At 46.4% G+C, this 24028-nt stretch overlaps 1 protein-coding gene across 3 annotated transcripts in view; it reads left to right on the forward strand.

The window, feature by feature from the left end:
- Positions 1-19898, forward strand: part of LOC135919724 (neuronal acetylcholine receptor subunit alpha-7-like) — a 328023-nt gene extending 308125 nt beyond the window's left edge. For 2 of the 3 annotated variants that reach the window (XM_065453589.2, XM_065453605.2), the window contains exons 7-9: positions 9385-9471; positions 16652-16761; positions 17626-19898. In XM_065453589.2, the coding sequence (XP_065309661.1) occupies positions 9385-9471; positions 16652-16761; positions 17626-18102 (674 nt within the window). In that variant the 3' untranslated portion in view covers positions 18103-19898. The remainder of the gene's footprint in view (positions 1-9384; positions 9472-16651; positions 16762-17625) is intronic. The other variant, XM_065453597.2, reaches the window with a different exon arrangement.
- The last annotated feature ends 4130 nt before the right edge of the window (positions 19899-24028 follow it).

Below are 24028 nucleotides of genomic sequence, written 5' to 3' on the forward strand. Positions count from 1 at the left end.
TCCCTACACCGCGCGCGCGAGGCCTTTCCTCCCGAAAGGCTTTATGGCTTACCTGCCGTCTGGAGCGATATTTCAAAAGTGTCCTTCTCCGAGCTTGCTGCCGTTGTCGCCGCTGTTTCGGTGGCTTCTAGGCGAACGAAAAAGAAAAAGAAAAGGGGGGAGGGGTACAGATTTCTTCCATTCTCCCTCGTCATCGGTCGTGTATGGCTGGCTTACCGACGACGACGTCTTTGCGTGTCCCCACTTGGTCGCTTTTCGATCGCCGCGAGTGAATCTGTGCGGGAACGAGCGGTCCGGTCCGTCGCTCCCGTTTCCCTCGCTTTGATTCCAGGGGATATGGAACGCTGGTTGAAACGAGACTGGGACTATATTGCAACGTTCGTTGGGCACCGGCGCGGCCACTTTGGTGCCGAGACGAGGTCTTATTTCCGCTCTCTTTCTTTTTCGGCTTTATTTCTTTGCGAACAGCAACAAAGAAAGAAAGAGAAACACGGTGCGCAAGGTATACTCAAATTGGGACTTTGGTAGGGATTGCGGGAATGCTTGGCTTCGCCGTCACACGAGGTCGAAGCTTCTCAGAAAAAATGTGCGCGAAGACAGAGTAAAATCGGTACTGCTCTTTCTTCTCCTTTTTGTTTTTTTTTATTGTTTTTCTGGCTTGCAAGCCGAATGCCGCAGGATAATAATTGCTTTCTAGGGGAGGAAAAATAAATGCGATGAAAATACAGCACTACTTGGTTGAGAGAGAGATGAGAACATTTAATGCGTGCAATATTTCTTGTTTTCATTGATGGAAGGACATTGCTGTAGTGAAAACCCATTGCAGTATTCGTATAGTAGCATAATTCTAATGTACTGTAAATATCGAGATCGTTGATAAGAAGAGTTGTGAGAGGGCATTCATGCTGTCTATGCAAGAATAACTAGTGATCTTGTGTTTAAAATTGATCATTAGTTCCATTCCTAATGGTTAGCATTTTTTTTTTTGCACTAGTCGGTAAAGCCGAAAGATTCACTAACAACTTAATGTAATCCTTGTTGCCACTGAGGGAACAGACAGTACTAGAGCACCGTCCCCACCGATCATCGGCTCAGAAGGCAGTGAGGGCACTTTTGTGCCTTCTCAGACCGAGAGAGCGGCTTTAACTCAAGTACTGTCCGTACACGTATCTAAACATTCTCTCTTCCTTCTCTCTCTTCCCCCTCTCCCTTCCCCCAGCGTAGGGTAGCCAACCAGACCTTTGACTGGTTAACATCCCTGCCTTTCTGTATTCCTCTCTCTCTCTCTCTCTCTCTCTCTCTCTCTCTCTCTTGTTGCCACTGCTTTGTTGGCCAGTCCGTAGCACACTAACTCACGTTCAAATTTTACTGTTACAACAGCAACGAACGCGCAAATAAACTTAAATAACTGTTGCCACAAACGGTCAGGCTATCCTACAATTCGTGACAATTGCATACCTTCATATCTGCGGCCCACGATCGTTTATTTTCTCCTGGTTGGAGACACTGTATACTGTTCTCATCCTTGAGAAAAAAAACCGATGTTTTCCCAGTGCATTAGACTCGGACAGCAGAATGGGAATACATGTCTAATACGCTGGGAAAACATCGATTATGCAGCACCAACTAGCAAATCGTTCAGCCTTGGTGAGGGCGAAAAACCCGAATCATCTCGTTAGATAAGGTCCCGTAATGCAGATTTGGTAGCACATATGATAGTGGGTGCTGATATGCAGCATTCGTATATCCTATAACATCTTGAACAAGAGAGAGGAATGGATAAGAAAAAAGAAGCAGGAAGTATGGGTGGGTGTATATTCCAAGTTCTGAATCCGAATCGAATATTACACACTAACTATTCGTATTCGTATTCGTATTCGTATTCGAGAAGGAACAATTTGGTATTATCGAATATTCGAAGCAAACCATATATTTCGCTACAGTCAACTGTTAAAGTCTTGTCACTGTTCTCAAAGTACCATGAATTATCGGAAGATAACGACAACTATTTTCCAAGCAATGCAGAAACAAAAATGGGGAATGCACGCTTTGTTTTCACTTACGCGTTGGTGGCCCAGGAGCCAACGAGACATTTTCGCTTGTAGTCTCACATTTAGTGTTCTTTTTGTTTGTTTTTTGCAAATTAGTCGTGTAACAATTTTACTTTTTACGTCGCAGCGAGTGATGTTTACCTTGCAAGGGACCCTTTTACAGTTGTCTATGGCTCAAAGATCATCTAGATCTAGCAGCTTTTTTTTTCTTTTCACGACTTCTAATCTTTCTTCGGCAGCCATTTATGTAGCGTACTTGGAAAGTTAATCATACAGCAACCATTTATTCTTGGAAAGCTCGTTTGAAGCTAGGCTCTAAAGACGTTGAGATGCTATTCGTGCAGTCTTTTTAAGAATAATGATTTTGTGTTTAAAACTCATCACTTGTGCCTGATGCTTAGCAATTTCTTTTGTAGTAATCAGTAAAGGCGCAGTACTTAAATATACCGAAATAAATATTTCTGCTATAAATATATGCGTCTACATTTAATAGTTTTATATTCGATTCGATGTTCGAGACTTGCTATTCGTATTCTATTCGTATTTTAAGAAACTGACATTCGCCCACTTCAAGTAGGAAGGTTACCCAATGCCATGCCCGGCTGCAGAAGGGGGAAGGGGAAAATATAGGTAAGGCAGGAAATGCATTCAGGAGGGAAGTCTGGATTAGTTAGTACAAAAGGGTTGCCAGGAAGATCTTCTGAGGACATGCAGGTTGCCATGAGTATTTCAAGTGCTACCTCATTACATAGAGACATCACGATTTCTGAATTTTCATTAGAAAGTTTCATTTGGATCCGACGTCTACAATCATTTCACAAGTGTCACATCATACTTAATTACTTGAGATATCGCCGCAGATGTGATGAGATGCGGTCTCCTAATATCGCCGTAACATACCTCGCCAATTGTATGCTTCTCTCGTGAGGAGACGGTAAGCTTAATCCATTTGCTAATTTTCAGTCTTGTTCTAGAACTTTTATTCATGCGTAAGCTTAATATCTAGACTGACTCAGTCAGATGGCCCGCGGGGTTTTACAGGGCTTTGCTTGAGCGTGCTGCGTTCGGCCTATTAAAAAAAAAAGTGGTTGACGGCACTAGTACGGACCTTTCACGCAAAGTGTCGAGTGTGTTCGCCTGGTCTGCTACAACCCAGACAGACCGAGTGAGCATCACTGGTTGGGTCACGCAGAAATACGAATAACTGAATAATTTGCCTCGACAATAAAAAAAAACAGATTATTATTTATTTATGGTATGTATAGATTTATATTACCTCAAAGCTCCATTATTGCTGACTTCACCTGACGGGTGGGCAACCAACAACGGCCGAAATGGGTACATCAGATATGACTCGAAGCGCCGACATAATCGAGAGGTAATTTGAAGTAGACACGTGAGGAAAGATATACGGCTGCTGAGGTCAATCCAGTCGCTAGCAGCACGCGCAAGAAAGGATTGCAGAAATAATAATAATAATAATAATAATAATAATAATAATAATAATAATAATAATAATAATAATAATAATAATAATAATAATAATAATAATAATAATAATAATAATAATAATAATAATTTTAGCAAAGCGTACTGCAAAGGCGGTGATTTTACGATTTTGAGCCAAGGATGGTAGATAAAGTTTGAATTTTTTTGCCATCTTTCTGGAATGATAAGTGTAGTGAAATACGGCAAACCGAGTGGCGCTGTTCTGTATTGGTTTTAGTGCGTTGCTAGAGTTTGAATGAAGTTAGGTAGAAATCTGGCCGAGGCGCCTTAGCTATTCCTCGAGGTCCCACAACAATGGAAGAGCTTAGCGGAGAAATGTTTCTGCTCAACAAAAACAAGTGAGGAAACCCGGCCCTCTATTATTCCTACGTACTTTTTTTCCTTCTTTATCGGCTCTTGCGTTACAATCGGGTGCGCCTAATACGCGAGTGTGCACGGTACCCTCAGATAGCACAGTCTCTCCTTTTCTCCCGTTCTCCTCCTGTCCTACTAGCGCTGACCGATGTCCAGCCGGCTTCTGCGAACTGGGCAGTTACGGCGTGGTCATCACGCTTGTTCCCTCTCGCTATTCAGCCAACGTATATCGGCCCGTATACCTGCGGCATACGCTGCGTGCCTTTGACAGAGAAGAGAAAGGAACGAGGGAAAGAGGGAAGCCTCTGCGGGATCCCCCGCGAAGGTGGCGCGGGCGTCTCCTGTCGACGCGCGACAACGAAACGCTATCAGGCCTCGAGACGGCCCCGTTGTCCTAGCTGCCAAATCCTCGACTCATTCGCTCGCCGAGAGGAAGCAACAGCTGCTCCCGGGTACCCACGACGGCGAGGTGCCGGAGACCCTGTTAGCGGAGGAGTCAGCGGCGGAGCGGCGGGCTTTTCCGAGAAGCAGAGCGAAGGGTAGGGTTTGGAGGGGGGGTTCGGGCTCGAGCGCGGCGAAGTGGGGTCCGCAATCCTGGGGGGAGGAGACGAAGCTCTCCGCATTGAAAGCAACAAGGTGGGGGTAAGCAGAAGAAAGTGAGGGAGCACGCAGGATCGATCGATGTCACCTGACCGTAGAGCGGCGTCGAAGCACGTAGTCTGCCGAGACCGCGGCGGCAGCAGCGGAGAGAGCGGCGGCGTAAAGGTTCGCCCTTCGCTCTCTCCGGTCGACAGCACTTCAACTGTCGCTCTCTTCCTCTGTACCCATCGGTTTTGCGCTTGCTTGTCGTTGCGCTCGCCATCGTCGAAGAAGCACAGCGCCGAGTGAAAAGGAGAACGAAAGAAAATGAACGAGGAGTGACTGGAGATGAAGATCAACGAATGGAGGCTGAAGATCGTGGCCTCTTAAGCCCGCTGAATCGACCACATGAAGAGCGGCGAGCGCCAGGACACCTGGCATACCATATGCAAACCGCGAGATAGCCCCGCCTTTGACGTAACGGGCACTTTCTTCTTTTTTTTCTGCGAAATATCGATAGAGTGTGCCGAACAGCCTAGAGGCCTTGATTGCTTGCCGGTGCCACGAAATCCCAGAGAGAGCGCTTTGCTGGCAGTGACAGAGTGGGGTATTAGCCTTGGAGCGGAACTACGCACCGTCTCCGCCTCGTTCATCGCCTGCGTTAAGATCGAAGTAGTAGAGCCGCTGCGAAATGGATCAAGAAGTACGGCGCGCTCGGAGGCTGATTCGTCGCTCCTCATCGTGGTCACTAAGCCCCCGCCGCGGTGCAATTTCTTTCGCACGCGCAGCATGGTGTTTCAGCGGCTGTTGCGTATTCCTTCCGCACACGGTGCCACGAGTTTTGTTACCGCAGCCGTGATGGCTGCATTCCATTGGAATCAAAATTAAAAAGCATGTTCAAGAACACCCGAACGGTATAAATTGAAAATACTAACACGTCCTTGGGCTAGTGGGTATTGAAACTAGATGAAACAATTGGGCGCAAGTAAGACAAGGCACAAAGAACAGAAGCACCCGTGACGTTCGGTTTTCTGTTCGGTGTCTTGTCTAATTTGCGCCGCAATCGATTTGTCTGGTAACAATTGAACCGAAGTAATAAACTACGTGGCATCCCTCATTTCTTCTTCATGCAAAAAAAATAGTTATGCAAATCCAATGCACGTTGTGTCATTTGTGTGAAGCGAAGCTTAAGTCTAAACAATTAGCGGCGATGCTTAAAACGGTGCTTAATTTCGTCCTATCCAACGTGTAATATCATACAACGTTTATATGTTCATGTGACGTAAAATCCCACTTTCAATCTTCTACAGTTTTTTATAATTAAGCGCTTTATATTTATGCTTTAGCGTCAAATCAACGAGTCAAAAGTAGCAAGCAGTGGAACTCAAAAGGAAACTGCTGAACGCAATCACCTGCTTTCTTTTTGCTGCTTCGTCAGTCTGTCGTCCCCCTTGACGCGCTTCGGCTTTCTCGTATTTGTTATCAGACAGAAAGTACGGTTACAACCTAGCTAAAGATAAATAAACAATGATTCGCTGCGACAGAAGTGACTGGCGGCTGGGGAAGCGAAACTGTGTTGCGAAAAAAAAAATAGAAAGGTATTTAATTGTTAGTGCATTGTCTTTCTCTTGTTTTTTTCGAACTCTCTTTCAATTGCCGTCTGATCACGTTTTGCCGTTGTCGGAACATATTGGCTCTCGCGCCGAAATATTAAATGCGAGCTGTCGGCCCGAATTGCCTTGAGCGTTGCGACAGGGCGATATGGTCGTGCAGACGTGCGCAGGACTTCGCAAGTCTCGATGCAATCCCAAATGAAAGCGCTTCACGCCACGTTCTCTTTTCCTCTCTTTCTTCACCGGTAAAAGCTGAGCTTGGAAAAAGACGAAGGCGCCGGGCCTATACCGCTGCATTACCTAAATTGGAAGAGGTCTTAACAGCAGAGGTGGCAAAAGAATTTAATGAGGCACGACTGCGAGCGAAAGAAGTGAAATAACTCGCGCATTAGCTGGTCTGCACTCGGAGACGGAGCGTCGTGATTAAGGAGGTAACCTCGGCTGGCGGCGATTGCTTGCTTCCGATATTACGCCGGAGCTGCGAGCTCGCGCGTGAAGACTGGTTCTAAAATTTTAAATCCTTCTTTATTTTTTTTATAGAACTCACGAGGGGCTGCAGCTGAGACAGGCGGCCATTGCGGTTTGAATGTAGTATCATGTTCGTCTAGCTAACCGGTTGGTTTTGGGGATTTTGGACTTGTGTGAAGGACTGTTCGTTGCGAACCGCATGCGTACCGTAATTATGTTCCGTAATTATGTTGCGGACCACACACTTAGTCAATCAATCACTTCATTCAATCAACAAATTAATCAACCAATGAAATGATCAATGCACCCAGAGCAGTTGAATTTCGCCTTAAAAGATTTCTAAAGTGTCCCGTTTCGCTTCGGAGCAGGAACAAGCGCTTAGTAAACGCAATGGAAGAATTAAAAGACAAAAGAAAGCTAAAAGAAGCTTGCAAGAATTGATAAAAACTAAGGACAATAGAGCACGTGACATCACCATCGATTATAGCATAGCTCTCCACTGGGGCATTTATTTCATGCGTCACGGAGGTGCATGTTTTCATAAACCAGCTATAGGCGTGGAAGGTCCCGGTGTGAATAACTACCATATAAATCCAAGCGACAATAAAGCCTCTCCTCACGTGTTACATGACGCCATCGGGCAAAAAAGTATTTTCCACATCAGCTAGCCGTGGCCTTAATTGGCGCTGCCTAACACCTCTAGGGCTAGATCTAGTACACATAAATGCCCAATACAGTGCACGTATTGATGGCCGTCGCCCTAGCACAAGTGAGAGTGCAACGCATGCGTAATGCGGAGGTTGTGGGTTCATCTCTCATTGGTGACGATGTGTGTGTAGTGCAAACTGACAGTGGTCTGCTCCCCGACTAGGCAGGATGTGTGTCGAGTGAGCTCTTGAACAACACATTGCAATATGGTGAAGGCAGTTTCAGTCGTGGATCCGGAACCTCACATGGTGCGACGTAGTGCTGACGCGTTTCTCTCACATCTGCTGCTATATTGCCACTGAGTTTTCCACGCTTCAATTTCAACCACAGCTAATTACCTCTATGCTCCCCTTGGCTTTATTGCCTGTTGGTTTTACTTGGTCGTGATTAACAAAAATATAGCCCATTTGTTTCCGCTCTTCTAACTAATTCGTTCGTGTTTATGCAGCGTCAATCATCGCATCGAAACCTGGTCGGTGTCTGCAATTGGTGACGATTACGCAATGGGTTTTCCATTCTTGTTTACTGCCGGATAGGTGTGCCTGTCTATGTCATGCATGTAGTATATATTGTGACTCTACTTGAGCAAGCGTTTGTCAGTGAAGAGCATATCGTCGCCTGGCAGGAGGGAATCCCGCTGAGAAGACGCAGAAGTTATTCTACAGGCAGAAACAAGAACATTGCCACCTTCTTTACCCTTTTATTGCCTTTAGCCATTTCCCCAGCACAGGGTAGCCAGCCGGTACTTACACTGGCTAACCTCCCTGTCTTTTCTCCCTTTTTATTTCTCTCTCTCTCTCGTCATGGTGATTCTTCTTGGTGATTCTTCTTGGTGATGAAAACGCACTATTCCATGATAACAGTGTGCTGCCAACCCCTTAATATATATTGGGTGGCAAGCCGAGCAATAACTGTGCTGAAGACACGAAGTGTTGAGTGGTCACCGCCGCCTGACAGATGACGAAATGTGGCAAGGAGTAGCACGCTGTGTGTGGGGGCATTTTTGCAGTTTTATTATGGGTCTATTCAGAACTCAACACCATGTAAGAGCGCGGCCAAACGTATTATTTCATGACCCAGTTTTGTCGCATGAAATGTAACATTATTAACAGCGCTAAAGATAACATGATTTTAGTCCGTGGTTCTAAAGAATGGTGTGCGCAATACAGCGATTTCCTCGAAGCGAACAAGAGCACTGAGAATTGCTTTCAATTTACTCTTTCAAATCCCTGTGCTTCTCTTGGTATGGCTGTCAATGCGTGTGCCACCCATGCAATACTGTTCGGAGAGTTTCTGTTCAACACGTGTAATGTCCCGCGAAGGAGCGTACTGTAAGAGGATATAAAGAAAAGGAGAAAGGGATAGAAAGTAGCCGACATAAAGTTTCTCATCGAAATGTAAAATGTAGAATAAACTCCGAGCTTAAATCAGATAGTACTATCGTAATTTTCGCAAGACGCAGGCAAACGCCTAAGGTCGAAGTCCAAAATGATCTACCGGGTAATTTCGACCTCTAAATTTTATTCAGAAGAGGTGCTGAACAATTGAATTGTCATGCCTGTGTCATACATTCGAATTCTTCTGACAATTCTTATGACAATTCATACTATCGAATTGTCATACATTCTACAGTTGTCTTATCCTCTGCGGTGGTTGCATTGTGCGTGCGTGCGTGCGTGTTTGTGTGTGTGTGTGTGTGTGTGTGTGCGTGCGTGCGCGTGTGTGTGTGTGTGTGTGTGTGTGTGGGTGCGTACGTGTGTGCGTGCGTGCGTGCGTGCGTGCGTGCGCAGGGGGGGGGGGGGCGGGAGGGGACCGGGTGTTTTGCCATTTCTTTGCCCGAACTTCTCATGTAGGACTGCTGCTGAACATCTAGCAGCCCTGTAGCTCTAGTAGTTCTGGTTCAACGCACTGTGGCACCGATAAGGAAATCGGTTGAAACGGGGTGTACTCATTGTAAGGGCGGCGTATACTGTAACTTAGATGCTTGGTAAGAGCGGTGCAGCGGCCGCGATGGCTGTGCGTTCACGTCGCCGGTGAACACGAATCTCGGTGAACACGCTGGCCTCTAATCTCTTCGATGCCTCCGGTGCCGCCGCGCACAGGTGTAACCATTTTGCTGTCCCTGACGGTATTCATGCTCCAGCTCGCCGAGACCATGCCTCCGACGTCCGACGCCGTCTCCATTATAGGTGCGCCGGCTGCTGTGGTTATAAACGGTCCCCTGCATGTTTCTGGTGGCGGGCCTCTTTATCTCTGCCGCAACGTTGGTGGTGGTCGTCCGGCCATGTTGCTCGTGTATAGCGTTGGTGATGTTTTGTGTAGTGCTTGTTACGCCCTTTACTACTTTAGTGGACTGTGCTGTCTTTTTCTTTCTTGCCTGCGGTCGGCGGTGGTCACTGTGCGCGTGCACATTGTTTAGAAATGAGAACTTTTGGTGTTACTGTCTGTGACCTAAGTGTTGATATTGCGCGCTCATTGGTGAGCTTACCTGGCTTGACTCCTCTGCAAGTATTATTAGTGTGTATTTTCGAAAGGGAGCTCAACTCCAGTGCTCTGTTTTCTTAGGCGTGGCAGTATAGAAGGAATACTTTAAGTACGAAATATCGTGAGATGCTGCAGCTCTTGAACGGTGCACTTCGACACGCAGAGTAGGCAAGTGTGCCTATGCAATACCAGCATATAAAGTTATGTTCACGCTTAACTTTGCCGAAACGTCTTCTTTTCTTTTAAATCTTTATTTGGTCGGCGAAGTGCCCCGGGTTTTTGTTTACCCTTTTAACTTTGTCGCCATCGGAAATTGAGCTACCTGAAAATTTTTAAGCATACTGCTTCTTTAACGCAGAAAAACGCACTAAATATCTGCTACTAATGCACCCACGTACTTTTTAAGCAAGAATACTCAATTTCTTTTTGTATGTCCTTCCTCACGGTAACCAGTACTTTGCTTCTTGACGATATTTCAAAAAAATATCGAAGTCGTTATAAGAAATTCTTGAGTAGTTTAGGTATTTGGCCTAAGTGTGAAGGAAGTCCCAATAAGGGTCACTCACTTAGGGAATCACTTCATCACTCTAGAGGCGCTTTGCAGCCAGCTGTGAACACAACCCAGAAAGGGCAGCCCCTTTCCTGTATGGTTATGTTAATGTGTAGGTTAGATACGTTTGTTATATAACAGCCTGTCTTCGTCTCAAGTTCACGAAGTTCACAGTTTATGTGGCGATGGTTCAGCGCTCGCCTGCTCTGCCTGCCAAAGTTGACAAAAGTTAGCGCAAAATGCAGCCGTTGAGCGTTCACTTCAACTGACAATTTTTTTTCGAGAAGCATGGCGCCGAACGGAACTGCCAAGGAATCAGCCGACGTGGCCGACCGACGAAGGCGGTAAGCTTATCGCTGATGCGAGTTCCCCATGGAGCGGCAACCCTCCGAGTGAGAGACCTCGGGGTGAAGTCTATGGCACCGTGCTTGGGAAGGCGCAACCTCCTTTTTTCCCCTTTCTGCTCGCAGGCGTCACCATTCTACTCTCGTTGATCGTCTTCATGCTGCTCATTTGCGAAAAAATTCCCGCCACCTCAGACACTCTGCCTCTCATAGGTGCGGACCCAGTGAAGTGCGGTAGTTGACATAAAAACCCCAGCCCCTTGATATGGTCATGGTTGTCTCCTAAACGCTTGGCGAGAGAAGAGAGGAGGGCAGCGACAGAGCGAGGACTAGCGCATCCATCTGCGTAGTGCATAAGGCAAAAACAAAAGTGAAGGCTCAATTAGTAAAGGGGGGCCACATACGTGTCATCGCTGGCAGGTCATTTTGTTCATGGTATAGTGCGTGCAATTGTGAGGAGCCGGAGTTGGTTTTGACACTTTGACTAGTAGCGGGCTGTGTTTACGCAACCTAGAAAAGAGTTGAACACTTGGTGCAAGCGCGAGTTCATTACCGATGTTTCAAGTAGAGAACTTGTGTTGGTCGAAGCAAATCTGTCTGAAAATAAGCTCTGCGTTCAAGGCGCTCGCATGACGCTGCAGCCACAAGTCAAAAGTCGCCACCTTCTACCTTCACTTCATTTATTTCGATTTCTACAAATACAGCCGTGGTGCTCACGCGCTAAGAAAAGCTGTTCTAATGCAGTGATTTGTGCTTGTTGGTAAGACATCGTGAGGCTCATAACGCGTGAAAAGACAAGGACGAAAGGAAGATGTGACACCTGCGGACGCTAACTTGCAACAATATTTATTTCGAGCAAGGGACTCATACATATATACAATTTTTTCGCGTACTTCATCATACATGCGCTGTTTGCAAAAATTCCTTACACACCATCGCGCAGGTAAGCTAACTCTTCGCGGGAAAAGGCAATTGATGCTTTTGACACACAGATATTGCCAAGCATATCAATCATTTCTGCTTCGATAATTTGGCGAGTTAATCTTCCTCGGGCTCTTCCCACAATGGAGCAGTCTCTGTGTGTCAAAACCATCAATTGCCCTTTCGCGCAAAGAGTTAGCTTACCTGCGCAATGGTGTGTAAGGAATTTTTGCAAACAGCGCATGTATGATGATGTACGCGAAAAAGCTGTATATATGTGTGGGTCCCTTGCTCGAAATAAAGATTGCTGCAAGTTAGCGTCTGTAGGTGTCACGTCTTCCTTTCGTCCTTGTCTTTTCACGCGCTATAAGCCTCACGCTAAGAAAAGAAGGAAGCGGGTAGGTTACCGCAGGTAAATGCTTGCTACATGTCGTAAGCGCTTTAACGTTAGCGCGGCTCCCTCACGAGCTACGCTCAACTGATCAGGAATATGGCTGCCTGACACCCATGGCCAGAGCTCCGTCAGCACGCGTTTCATGGTGACGGAACTCGGACTTCGTGCTGAGAAACGTGCGGCAGAAGCAGCACGTTTTTCCCTATGATGAATTGTCAAAAGGTTTGTCAGTCAGCAGGTCGAGCTATCGGTTAGCTTGGGTGTCCTTGAGCGTATTATTAAAAAGCAATCACAATGTAGCTGGTGCGTTCCTACAGACTTCCTCTTATATGGCGAAAACTATTACTTTTGCTTACGCACGTGTACGCCCCATCGCATGGCTGTTCAGAAGCTTTTTGGTAGGAAGTAAATAGCCACAAATCGCGAAGTGAAAAGTACAAAATTTCCGTAGCAGGTTAGAAAACCCCTCACCAATACTACCTACGAAAGCGGGTGCCATCATCGAGCATCTGGAGTAGCATGTCAGGCGAACAGCCAGGCTAACATCTCCAGTATACAATTAAAGCTTGTTTCTCCCTCTTTCGCTCTGTCCTTGTCTTCCGCTCAGCGAATTTGCCGATCGTGCTCCACCCACAAGCCCGAGTGTCCACGCTGGTCCGAAGCATGGCCTCCACTGTGGCCCCCTCGCTCACGAGCGACTTCCCCTTCACCCTGCCTCTCTCTCACACACTGCACTGGTGCGCACTAAATCCGAGTGGAGCTCTAAAAAGTGAACACGTGTTGCTGTATAGAGAGCTGCCCTAAAGGCAATGGACGGCTTTGCATTTCCGGGATAAAATTAATACATCGACTCGCGTGGACCGTGCCCAGTTCTTCATACCAGCTTCGAAACTCCAGTACACTTATCGTTCAACAACCGGCGAATCGAATGAGTCCGAAAACTTAAACGGCTAGGTAGTACCATGCCACCCCTTTTGTAAGTCAAGAGACTAAAGCAGCCTGCTCGAGAAACCCGCTACGATGTGAGTGTCACTCGTTCACTGAGACATTCATTCAGGTGGTCGTTTACAACGGTGGTCCAAGAGTTGGACGGCGTTTGCGACATGTGACACGTGGCGTTTGAGCGGTTGGTACAGCCAGCCTGCGTAATCTGCGAGCTTTTTTTGGGAATTTAGTACACTTACTTTGACAACACGGAAATACAAAATCAAGAAATGGGTCTTCAAATGGCGTAGCAAACTGTGGAATAGAAGTTACATAAACAGGGATAAAGTGTCTCAGAAAAGCTGGCCAACGTTTTGATAGGTGGACCGATCTCTTTTAAAGGTGGCCTTGCCATCCTTGGCGGGTTCTGCGCCGTTCTGAGGCACTTTATCCCTGTTTATCTAACTTCCGACAACAGAAAAGGGAGACAACATTTTTTCAAACACTTTTATTCACTATAAACAAAAATAACCTTGCCCATCACCCTAACTGAAGTTCGCCCTTTATGAATCTAAGGGATACATATTGACGCTAGTTTAAAAGTTACACATACAAATGGATAAGACGAGCTCATCAACGGCTCCTGTCTTCAACAAATGCAATGTCTATACAATAACCCGCGAAAAACTCGCCTATTCGACCAACTCAATAGGTCTTATTTTATCTCTACGAGTGGATTTTATAAGCCGAACACCAAATAAACCTTAGTGCCATCACCATTCTCCTTGATTCTGGCACATTACGTTAGTTGTGTTGAGGCATAACAGTATGCGTAGTATAAAAGGCCAGTTTAAGCTCTAAGACTGCATGAAGTGAACTAAACAATTATAATATGGTACAGCAAGCTCTTGGTGCATAAAAATGGCAACGTTGTTAAATACATTATGAGTACTCCTTCAAGTCGCAACTACGCTCAACCCAAAGAATGCATATCTGTGCGACTGAATGGAAACACTGTGCACCTACCTTCAATAATGAGCTTCGGGTCAGGTTATTGTTCTCTTGTCTTAAAGGTAATGTAGTTAACTGATCTTAAATACTAAGCAGACGCAGCAACAACTCACGAGTGTCAAAAAGATCGCCTAGCAGGAAATACTGGAATAATTGCAGCAGGAGAGAACTGAAGTATGTAGTCGCACTCACTGCGGCGGGCTGAAAAATCTGATGCAATAATAAGTTCACGCTCAACGACACGACAGGTCCTAACCAGCAAGAAGACGTTGAACGAGGACAGTAAATGGTGAAAAATTCGAGATAGCTCTAAATTGTTCGTTGCTATGAATGATCTGAGAGATTTGGCATTGCAAAAACAAAAATCTTTACTCGGAGCCTACAATGCGAGTATGATCCGCAAGCTTCGCTTGCTGGTTCAAAACTTTTTCATTAGTTTTTAACATGATGCTTTGTAGTGTGCACACACGCACGTGCGCGTACGTTCGAAAGCCGACGAAGCAGAAGGAAAAGGAATGGCTGTTGCGGTCATTGTAGCGATCTAAAGGCATTAATGCTCCGTCATATATCAACGTCGTGCAAATGTGAAAAATGTTCGAAGCTCATGTAGGCCCCGCACAGAATTTGAATTGCGCCATGAGTTATGGTTTGCCTTATCATTTTGCGTGCCGAGGCAGGAGCAGACGAAAGAATGCCTTAGAGCTGGAATTGCCGGAGTGCTAAATTGAACCGGTACGAGCGGGATGCTTCGACAGCAAAATCACGAGGAAAAAAAGGAGATTCAGTGACAACGTGAAGCGTAATTAAGAGAGCGAGAAGCACATATCGGCAGAAATCCTGGGAAAAAAGAGAGATCATAGCAGGAACCGCGCGGCATAAAGCTCGTCGCCGCGATGCTTGAATGATCTAAACAGGCATTAGGATGCAGGCGAGCGCCGTTTGCTTTCGCAATAGCTTCCGGCGGAAGTTTGCGCAGTTTAATTCTCGTTGCAGATATTGCGTTCGGTGCCACGCGCGAGCGCATTCTCACGAGTATGGAGAACAGACGTCGTTTAGTGTTCCGAAAGAAACGTGCGGTTCTGCACAGCTAAAGAAACTGCTGAAGCTGAACGCCAAGTGAAAGCCCGGCCTACCTACGCGCCCTTTGATAACTGCGGCTGGCGCAGTTATCAAAGCATAAGACAAGCAGGGATGTCGCAACAGCACACGTGGTCATGACGTTAGGACAACAGTAAGTGTTCAACACAGTCAAACAGACGGCCTTAGTTGCGACGTGCATTCAAGCATGTCATCCCCATGCGGCTTCCCATTCTAAATCAAGTTTCATATGTGTTTTTTTTTATCGTACTAGACTTATCCTGTACAGCCCACCACCAGAGGCATACTAAACAACGACTTGAAATTACAGACCGTGAGAACAAGTACAGGCCTGGAGAACCATTGAAAGCTTTCGTTTTCAGTTCACAGACAAGCGACGCCAAGGTTAAATATATCTAAATAATGATGCGCTGCATGACCGTTCCGACATGTCTCGAATGTATGTCTTTTTTTAGCATGTTTTCTGGCCATGCTTTTGGACGTAGCTGCATGTCCGCATGTGGGAATCACGGAAAAAAATGGATGCTGGACTGGGAGTGTGGGAAAAGGGTCATCAGAGCATGGAGGTCATCTACATAGCTGAAATCTTCTCTGTTGTTTCATGCAACCTTCGGTTGCCTGAGCATTAATAGGAAAAGAACAATGGCATAACTTCATGGGAAAGTGGTTTAGCATATTTAACCTACATGTTCTAAGCCAACTTGATTTTTGACGAATATTTACACTATACAGGGTGTCCCAGGTAATTTTAGCCAGAGTTTAAAAATATGCGAATGCCACGTAGATGGGCAGAACCGAGGTATTGTTGTTTGCCGTCGCTTGGAGATACTCAAACTATTTTTTCATTCCGCCTAATTAGATAATTAGTCTTACTTAATTAATAAACTGCTCAAATATTATCATTAGATTAAATGTGTCAACGACAAAATTGTGGAGCAACATGAAAAACTCCCGATACAGCTATCTGTTACTGAATACGTGCTACATAAAAATGTTTTTCCGAGCGTGGAAGGAGCTCGCAGATGCATGCAAAACTGCCGCGCGACTGGCCGCCCGAGGCACCTTGAGTGTATTCGTGGGCTTCTTTCACGCTCGAAAAAAACACTTTTATGTAGCATTTATTGAGAACAGAAAGCTGTAACGGGAGATTTTCATGTCGCTCTACAACTTTCTCATTTACACCTTTCATGTCATTACAATATTTGATAAATTGACTAATTAGTTAAGACTAATTATATAATTCGGCAAAATGAAAACCAAATGTCAGTTTCTCCAAGCGACTGCAAACAACATTACCTTTTTTCTGTCCAATTACGTGGCATTTGCAAATTTTTGAACTCTGGCTAAAATTAGCTGGGACACCCTGTATAATACTGGATACTTGAGTGATATGTGCTTGCGGGCTGCGCATCTCTGCCAGCCTATGCATGGCATGAGTTCGAATGCACTGCTCGATGACGCTGAGAATGCGAGCCTGCGCTTGAGTGTGTTCTCTGTACCAGCACAAGCATAGTGCTCCCTGACATAGGTACTGATAAAACATGTTGTGCATGCTACGATTTTCCACTCACAGTCGCCGTCTTGTCACTGACTAATACGGCGTTTCTTCCTGTGGCCTTCCCACGTTGCTTTTTTTTTTCCAGGAACTTATTTCGCCTGCATCATGATCATGGTCGCCTTTTCCGTGGTCATGACTGTGGTGGTTCTGAACTATCATCACAGAAATCAAGAGACGACCGAAATGCCTGCTGTGGTAAGATACTTATGCTTCTCTTTAATAATATTGCTATCATATTCGATTCCCACTCCGGGGGTATTCAACGTGTACCCTAAACGTCCTCTGAAACTCTGGAGCTAAACCTGATAGGGTAAACTAGTATATGTGCGACTTCACGTTACAGGAGAGCTCTTGGTCAGTTCATTCCCGACAGCGACAGGCTTCGGTACCGCGTGCCGGTGCACGCTACAAACAAAACCAAATACACACTGCTTAATCGTATATGAGCAAGAAACGCCGATGCCGCATTGGTGGTCTAATGGCTTTGGCGCTGGGCTGCTAAGCCCGAGGGCGCGGATCGAATACCGGTCACCGCGGCCGCATTTCGATAGGGGAGGATTGCAAAAATGCCAGTGTACCGTGCATTGGGTGCACGTTCAAGAACTCCCGCGGTCAAAACTAATCCGAAGTTTCAGATTCCGACGTTCCTCATAATGATATCGTGGTTTCGGCATGTTAAATCCCAGAATTAACTTTTTTTTTTCAGGCAACGCCGTGTTAGCTAGAGGGAATGTTCGCGCTGCCTTATTTCACGACTCAGTTTCAGTGATTCACATACTGTAAGCAAACTTACAGAAAACTTAACTTCAACTCCACATGTTGTGGATCAATGTTAGAGGAGTTGTTGGCCGTAGAGGCGCTACATATCTAAACCATTCCGCAACAAATCGACCAGAGCTAGACATGAGCATACTGCTCTTGCTCACTGCCGTCCGTTGTAGCGCAGAGAAACGCGCGCGCAATTGTTGTTCCTGTCCGCACCCCTGCCCCGTGTTCTTTTCCGCAATGCCTTCCACGGGCCCGTGGGCCTCGACTTGTGCGCTTCAATGCTCGTTGCAGATTCGCACGGTATTCCTCGTGTGGCTCCCCTGGCTTCTGCGGATGGAGCCTCCAGGCCAGAAGCTGAACCGACGCAACATCTTCCTGAACAGCAGGATGAAAGAGCTCGAGCTTAAGGAGCGCTCGTCGCGGAGTTTGCTGGCCAACGTGCTGGACATCGACGACGACTTCCGCACTGCCAACAGCGCCGCCGCCAGCGACTGCCACGCGGCTCGCACCCCTTTCCTCGGAGGCGCGGGCGGCGGGGCGTCCACGGTGCACGCCTGCGTCCACTCGTCGCGAGAACTGAACTTGATCTTGCGTGAGCTGCGCTTCATCACGAGCCGCATGCGTAAGGACGAGCAAGAGCGGGAGGTCGTTGGCGAGTGGAAGTTCGCGGCCATGGTCGTCGACCGCGTCTGCCTCATCATCTTCTCCGCGTTCACCATCATCTCCACCTGCGCCTGCCTCTTCTCGGCGCCTCATCTGGTCGCCTAGCGCACCCTGCTTCTAGGACAGCACTACTACAACGCTGCTGCTACCTACCGCCGCAGCTCCCTCCGCCGGTGGCCGGTTGCACCGGTATTCCTCTCGGCAAGTCTCTTCCTTCTGCACGAGCCCCCGGGTTTGGCGCGCAGGGGGAAGGACCTCTCGTGAAGATAACAGCTCACAGCTTCGTCGCAGCCTTTCCAACATAAGTTCCCTTTTAGAAAGACCTGCTATAAGGTCCGGTCGACGTCCCCACGCCATCGTGTGTGAAGAGGCGCAGCGCGAGATTTGTGTGACGCGATGACCTCTCGTACCACGCGACATATCCTTGTTGGGAAGAAGGACACGTCGAAGCGAAGGAGCTGTCGCTGGTTTTAGTTTCAATCTTAGGGACAACTATGAGTCGCCACCGGGGCGAAAGCATTGAAACATCTCGGAGGAACTGGTAGCACCGTCCGAAGCTGGTGCCTTGGATTTCACTTCATCCCTAGGATAGAACACTGTGCAGGGCTGCCAAACTGCTTCGAAGGTCAAGTAGACGCACTATCTCGCAACGGAACCACAACAAGAAGGGATTAACGCACGAATCTATCCTGTCATGCTCTCTTTCCTATAGGAACGTCAGATTTGGGGCAGGTGTGTCTAAACATGACACTGTATGCCTGTCCGCCGTCATAGATCGGCTGGCCGGAGTATGAATAACCCACGCCTACCACCCCGGCTTCCAATAAATTCCCCCCTTTCTTTTCGTCGGTGAATGGTGCCGTAAGAGTAAAAAAAAAAAAGGTTGACAACTGCGCGTGTTTGGCTGCATAAACTTGTGTGACCGCGTACATACCAAAACAGAGACTATCGTAGGACGGTGTATTGTTTTTACAGTGTTCGTTGGCTTGTTGTGCTGTTTGAAGATGACGCTTTCAAATGTCAAAGATGGACTTCTCTAATCATAGACCAATTGTTCCGTGTCTAGTCCCCTCACAGCGTGTACAGCATCACTCCATTCGAGGGCCCGTATGGGCATCGCCAAACGGAGGCTTGCGGCTTATACCTTTGGCTGTGCTTTCACCGTCTGCAATGGGCCCACGCCAGCGATTGGCTAAGGCATTGTATTACCACGCTGTGGACCCTCACTGTGGACGTTTCGGTGCTTTGCAAAACCGCTCTTCGGTGATCGCAAGCAAGACATGAGCTTTTGCTTCTAAAAGCGTGAAACAAGCTCGAAAGCTGGACGCATAGGCTAAATGTTGAAGCAACCGCGCGGCCGTCAAATGGCCGAAATGTGAAAAGAATTGTCAGCTTTCCTGCGCCGTGTAGGTTTTCAAACTACACGTGTTTTTATCATCCACCTCGACAGTTGGTGTTGTCTTGTTAACCATTTAGGCACTTAGGATAAGAATAACTTGCTTACATTTTACTGAGGAAGACTGGGTGCATCAAAAATCAATTCTTCCCGTGAACTTCTTGGCTGGCTTCAAATGAAACGATATCCTTATTGAGTGCACTAACTTGGTAGGTCGTATAATACGTCTGCACTGATTCTAATGGCACGCTCAGTTGTGGCTGCCCTTACTCTGACGAATTATTCAGTGGCATGCTGGAAACATCACTGTGCGTAATTTGTTTTGCTTTTTTTGCGCATATCTTTGACTTTTTTCTTTCACCTTCTGACGTGGGAAACGGTTGAACTTTTCACTGACCTAATCACAGAACTAGCCGTCATAATACAGTTCGACGTGGCTTTATATATAAGCACTCTTTATTTTATGTAATAATAAAGGAACCAATATTTATGAGCTTCAACAATATTCCCCTGGCGGAATCGTTTTACACCAACTGTACTGAGGGCACACCACAATTAATCCAAAATGTTTAGGCTACAATCTTCTCCGGCGACAGTGTGGCATGTTTCAGTGTCGTCATATTTCAGTCTGCTGTCTTGTTCAACGTCCAAGGCCATTAGTCGGCGAGGACACTGAGCCATTTGGCAAGAATGACACGTTCTTGAGCTTACGGTGTCGCTTTTCTGCTTCTTGAGTGTTCGATGAGGAATGCCAGCTCTGACCTAGCTTCAGTCTGCTGGTCTTGCAAAGTTGCCGTCGCGTTTCCGGGAGTATATATATATATATATATATATATATATATATATATATATATATATATATATATAGCGCCAACTGAGGATGAGGCCCATAATATTTTATGGGTGGTGGCACATCGCCTGATATGGCTGGGTCACCGGGGCTGGATCGCCGCTATGAGTTGTACAACATAAAAAAAGGAACCCCGTTCAAACCAAGCACAGCTTCAGTGTTGGGTCAGAACAAACCGTACGCTATGCTTCTATTTCATATATAGAAACTGTACATTGCAGATGGCCTAGGAAGATTGTGTATACTTGCAAGTTTTTACCTCGAGTACCAATGACTCTTAACAGAGGTCGTCCGTGAACTTTCGGCGTATGTTTAATCTATTATTGGCCCCTTCATGCTAAACTTATAGAATGACGTCTTCGAAAAAACTAACTTGTTTGAATAACGTAAGAAAGCCACCTAGTACAAGCTAACGCTAGTGTTTGGAACTTCGCGTCAGCGAAATAGTGGCAATAATAGAACGTCAAAGTTGCCAGGAGGAGCAAATTTTATGTAATTAAGTGCCCCTATAACTTGTGGGCGAGTCACTGAAAAAATGTGCCATAGTGGAGAGTGTCAAGCAAGCGAAATAATAAAACAATAATGAAGTAATTCCAAAAAAGCGAAATATCGGAAGGCTCTCAATAAAAAAAAAGAAAGAAAGGAAGACAGCGTTTGACGAAAGTGCAACCAAATTGGTCATGAGACCTTTGTGGGCGTCGCGGTTAGCTCGTTCCTGCGTGCGTCCTCGTCCAAATTCAGTACTAATCTAATTAGACAAAGATTTCTCCTTACAAACAGAAACTTGTTATGCTTGGTTGAAGCATATCCTACCTTTATATTCCTTCCGATGTGAATAGTCTATAAAAGAGTTGAGTCACAATTTCGCAGGGTTTTGAAAGTTTCGAAAGCTTTCGCCGCGAAAAGCTGAGTATGCCGAAGGCCTGCCAGCCAATGTTGAAGTTATCTTTTTTTTTTTTAGGACCATAAAGGTCTGCATGTAGGCTGACCTTCGCGATTCTCTATTTCAAGGCTAGACCTTCCGAGGGCCGGTCGGACGCCTCACCGAACCAGTAGTTTCCTGGCGGGAATCGCCGTTCCACCGAGGAGCACTTTCTTTAGCTTGCCTTCAGCGTTGATTACTAGAAGATGACTGCTCATCACATAGAATGCTGCTTTTGTTATTTGCAAATGAGTAAACTTTTAGACCGGTGTATATCATGCAGCGGCAGTGTCCCGTAGACGTTGCCCTCTTTGATATGAGGATGGTCATTGTACAAGCAGTTCTAGGTGACACTTAAGGAAGCCGTTTTCTGAAAGTACATTTACAAAATTTGGGTGACGATAATAATAATCGGCCAACTTCTTGCAGTGCTTCATACACTTGTGCAACATAAACGCTACGTTTTTACTTCCTACAAAGAATGAACGCATTGTTAACACGGACGTATTTCACCTGCCTGTCGAGACGTAGACAATGACACGAAGCTTAGCGTTGGGTCAATATTAGCGAGATGCACTCTGCCTCACAGAGCCGCTCAGTGTGTACCTCCTTTCTACGCTGTAACGCATTGCGTGGAACTCGTCGATAAGTGGCTTCTTCATCACTTGCGAAACCAAATTTGTTTAATGGTTTTATTTTTCTCGCCACGACACTCGATATTGTCTTGACACTCGAAACTTAAAAAATAGATATGTGCTACCAACAAAGTGCAGGGTTATGTTGCGAGCAGCTTCCTCCTGCCATGTACAACCTTTAGGCATAAGGTTGTTTCGCCGTTACCCCGGTCGCTGTTAACCGGAATATGTCATTGTGCTATTTAACAGACCATAAGGTTGAGTTAACTGTTTTACTGTCCTCTTGTTGATGCCAATAGAATCCTCGCTAAACAGGAGGACTTCGCATTTGCTCTTTGTCCGATCAGCCTCACTCATTTTATGGCAAGTCTTCTGTTCGTATTGTTACGTGAACGTCTCGCGACACTGGCACTAATTTTCTGATACCTTTGAAATACAACGCGCTAGTGACAAGAGGTGTCGTCGAGTAATGTGCCGAAGACGTTGTATTACTCACGGGGGCTTCAGGGGCTGAAACCAATGAGAGGTGTCCCTCGCAGCCTCCGAAGTTTCCCAGCACTGCAGATCCACAGGCGCACCAAAGCGAAGCCCGGCGGGTGCTCTGGTCATAGCGGCAATCGATTTTGGCAAGGATTGTACATGTTCTTACTTTGTGGCATGACCGTGATGTCTGGTCATCGGGTCACTATTTGGCAGTTTGTAAGCAAGGCTATTGGTGCATCGCTGCTGCTGCTGTAATCAATACGTCGCTGTCAAAAAAGGAATATGCAAAGTCAAAGAACAGGTATACTGTAAAAGTCATGCTGACATGTGTGTTGCTTTAAATACGCGGTGCCTGTCCTCACCAACCACATGGTGTAGTTTTCGCTGGCATGATTGATCACCTTGGAGCGAAGAAATAACCATGTTCCACAAGCCACTCTAGTGGTTTGTGCATGTCGTGACTGTCATTCCGCCGGTACCTGCCACCGTCTACATCTTCCTAACTTCATGGTCATGCTCCCGTTGAGACTTGGTTAACTTTGGAAACCACTGTAATGGTCGGCATAACCGGGGCCCAGTAGGCACATGTTGCACTCACGTCTCCTCTACGACACAAATAGCGCTTGGTGCGGCGACGATATCGTGCATGATACCGCTCCTTATATTAATTGCTCACTACTACAGCGAATCCTTTACATAGCCGGTAGCCGGCTTGCCTAACGCCTACCTCCACCGATGGCGGGTAGTCGTTACGCGGAACTAGGCCTCTGTATGCTGGTATGCTGTCTTATGTCACCGAGGTCTCTGCTGTGTGGCCGAGACCGGATTTACTAAATTGTTCCGGTTTCATAATGGCCGGCTATTGGGCAGGAAATCATTTAAGAAGGAACAGAGCGTCCGCAGGAAAGTTACGAATTGTGCATAGTACACGCGTGAACCTTAAGTGACAACACACGATCATGTTTCTGTGGGCTGACATCAATGCTTCTGTGATACAACGTTGTGTTCTTCCACATGTGCGTATCATAAAAAACGTTTGTCATCGTTTTCACGCACTTTGTCTAGGAAATAATTTGCGCCCACGTCCCGTGTGAGCTAGTCTGTCATTGTCCTCTCCGGTGTGCGTACCATGTTCATTCGTGCCCCCACCCCACCCACGCGAATTCTAGTCACGTGACCTTTTATGAAAATGCAGCCGACCAAACTGCGGCGCGACATCGCTATATCAAGCTCACGTGAATATCACGTGCTTTCCTTGTGTGCTGCACAATAGCATCCGGTCAGTGCTCAGTGCGCAGTCTTGCCTGCCATGGCCGTGTGTTGCTCATGCCACCATTTGATGCGCTGTAATTTTTGCTGTGCATTGCAGTGTTTGCATTTACTCCCGCCTCATTCAGCGAATTTATGTTCCCAGTCCTTCCCGCCCGATACCAGACATAATGGCATCGTTTCGATGTGCGAAAGACATTTTCGCTTCGCGTTATTTTGTTCAACGTTTTCTGTGAAGCGTCGGTCAGGTTCTTTTGCCGTGGCTGAATCTCATCTCTTCCTCGTCATGAAGTCGGAGACCAAGACACTGTAGACTACGAAAAGATTGAAGTCGGGTGCTGTACATACGTATAGTGGCTCGGTAACACTAACACATTTATATAGATATATAAATGAACGTTGAGCCGGATCCTGAGAGTATTGATACGTAGCCCAATCCTTTAAACACACTCCAGTTGACATTTCTTGTTACAACA

Source organism: Dermacentor albipictus, chromosome 2 (assembly GCF_038994185.2).
Source record: "Dermacentor albipictus isolate Rhodes 1998 colony chromosome 2, USDA_Dalb.pri_finalv2, whole genome shotgun sequence".
NCBI classification, from domain to species: domain Eukaryota; kingdom Metazoa; phylum Arthropoda; class Arachnida; order Ixodida; family Ixodidae; genus Dermacentor; species Dermacentor albipictus.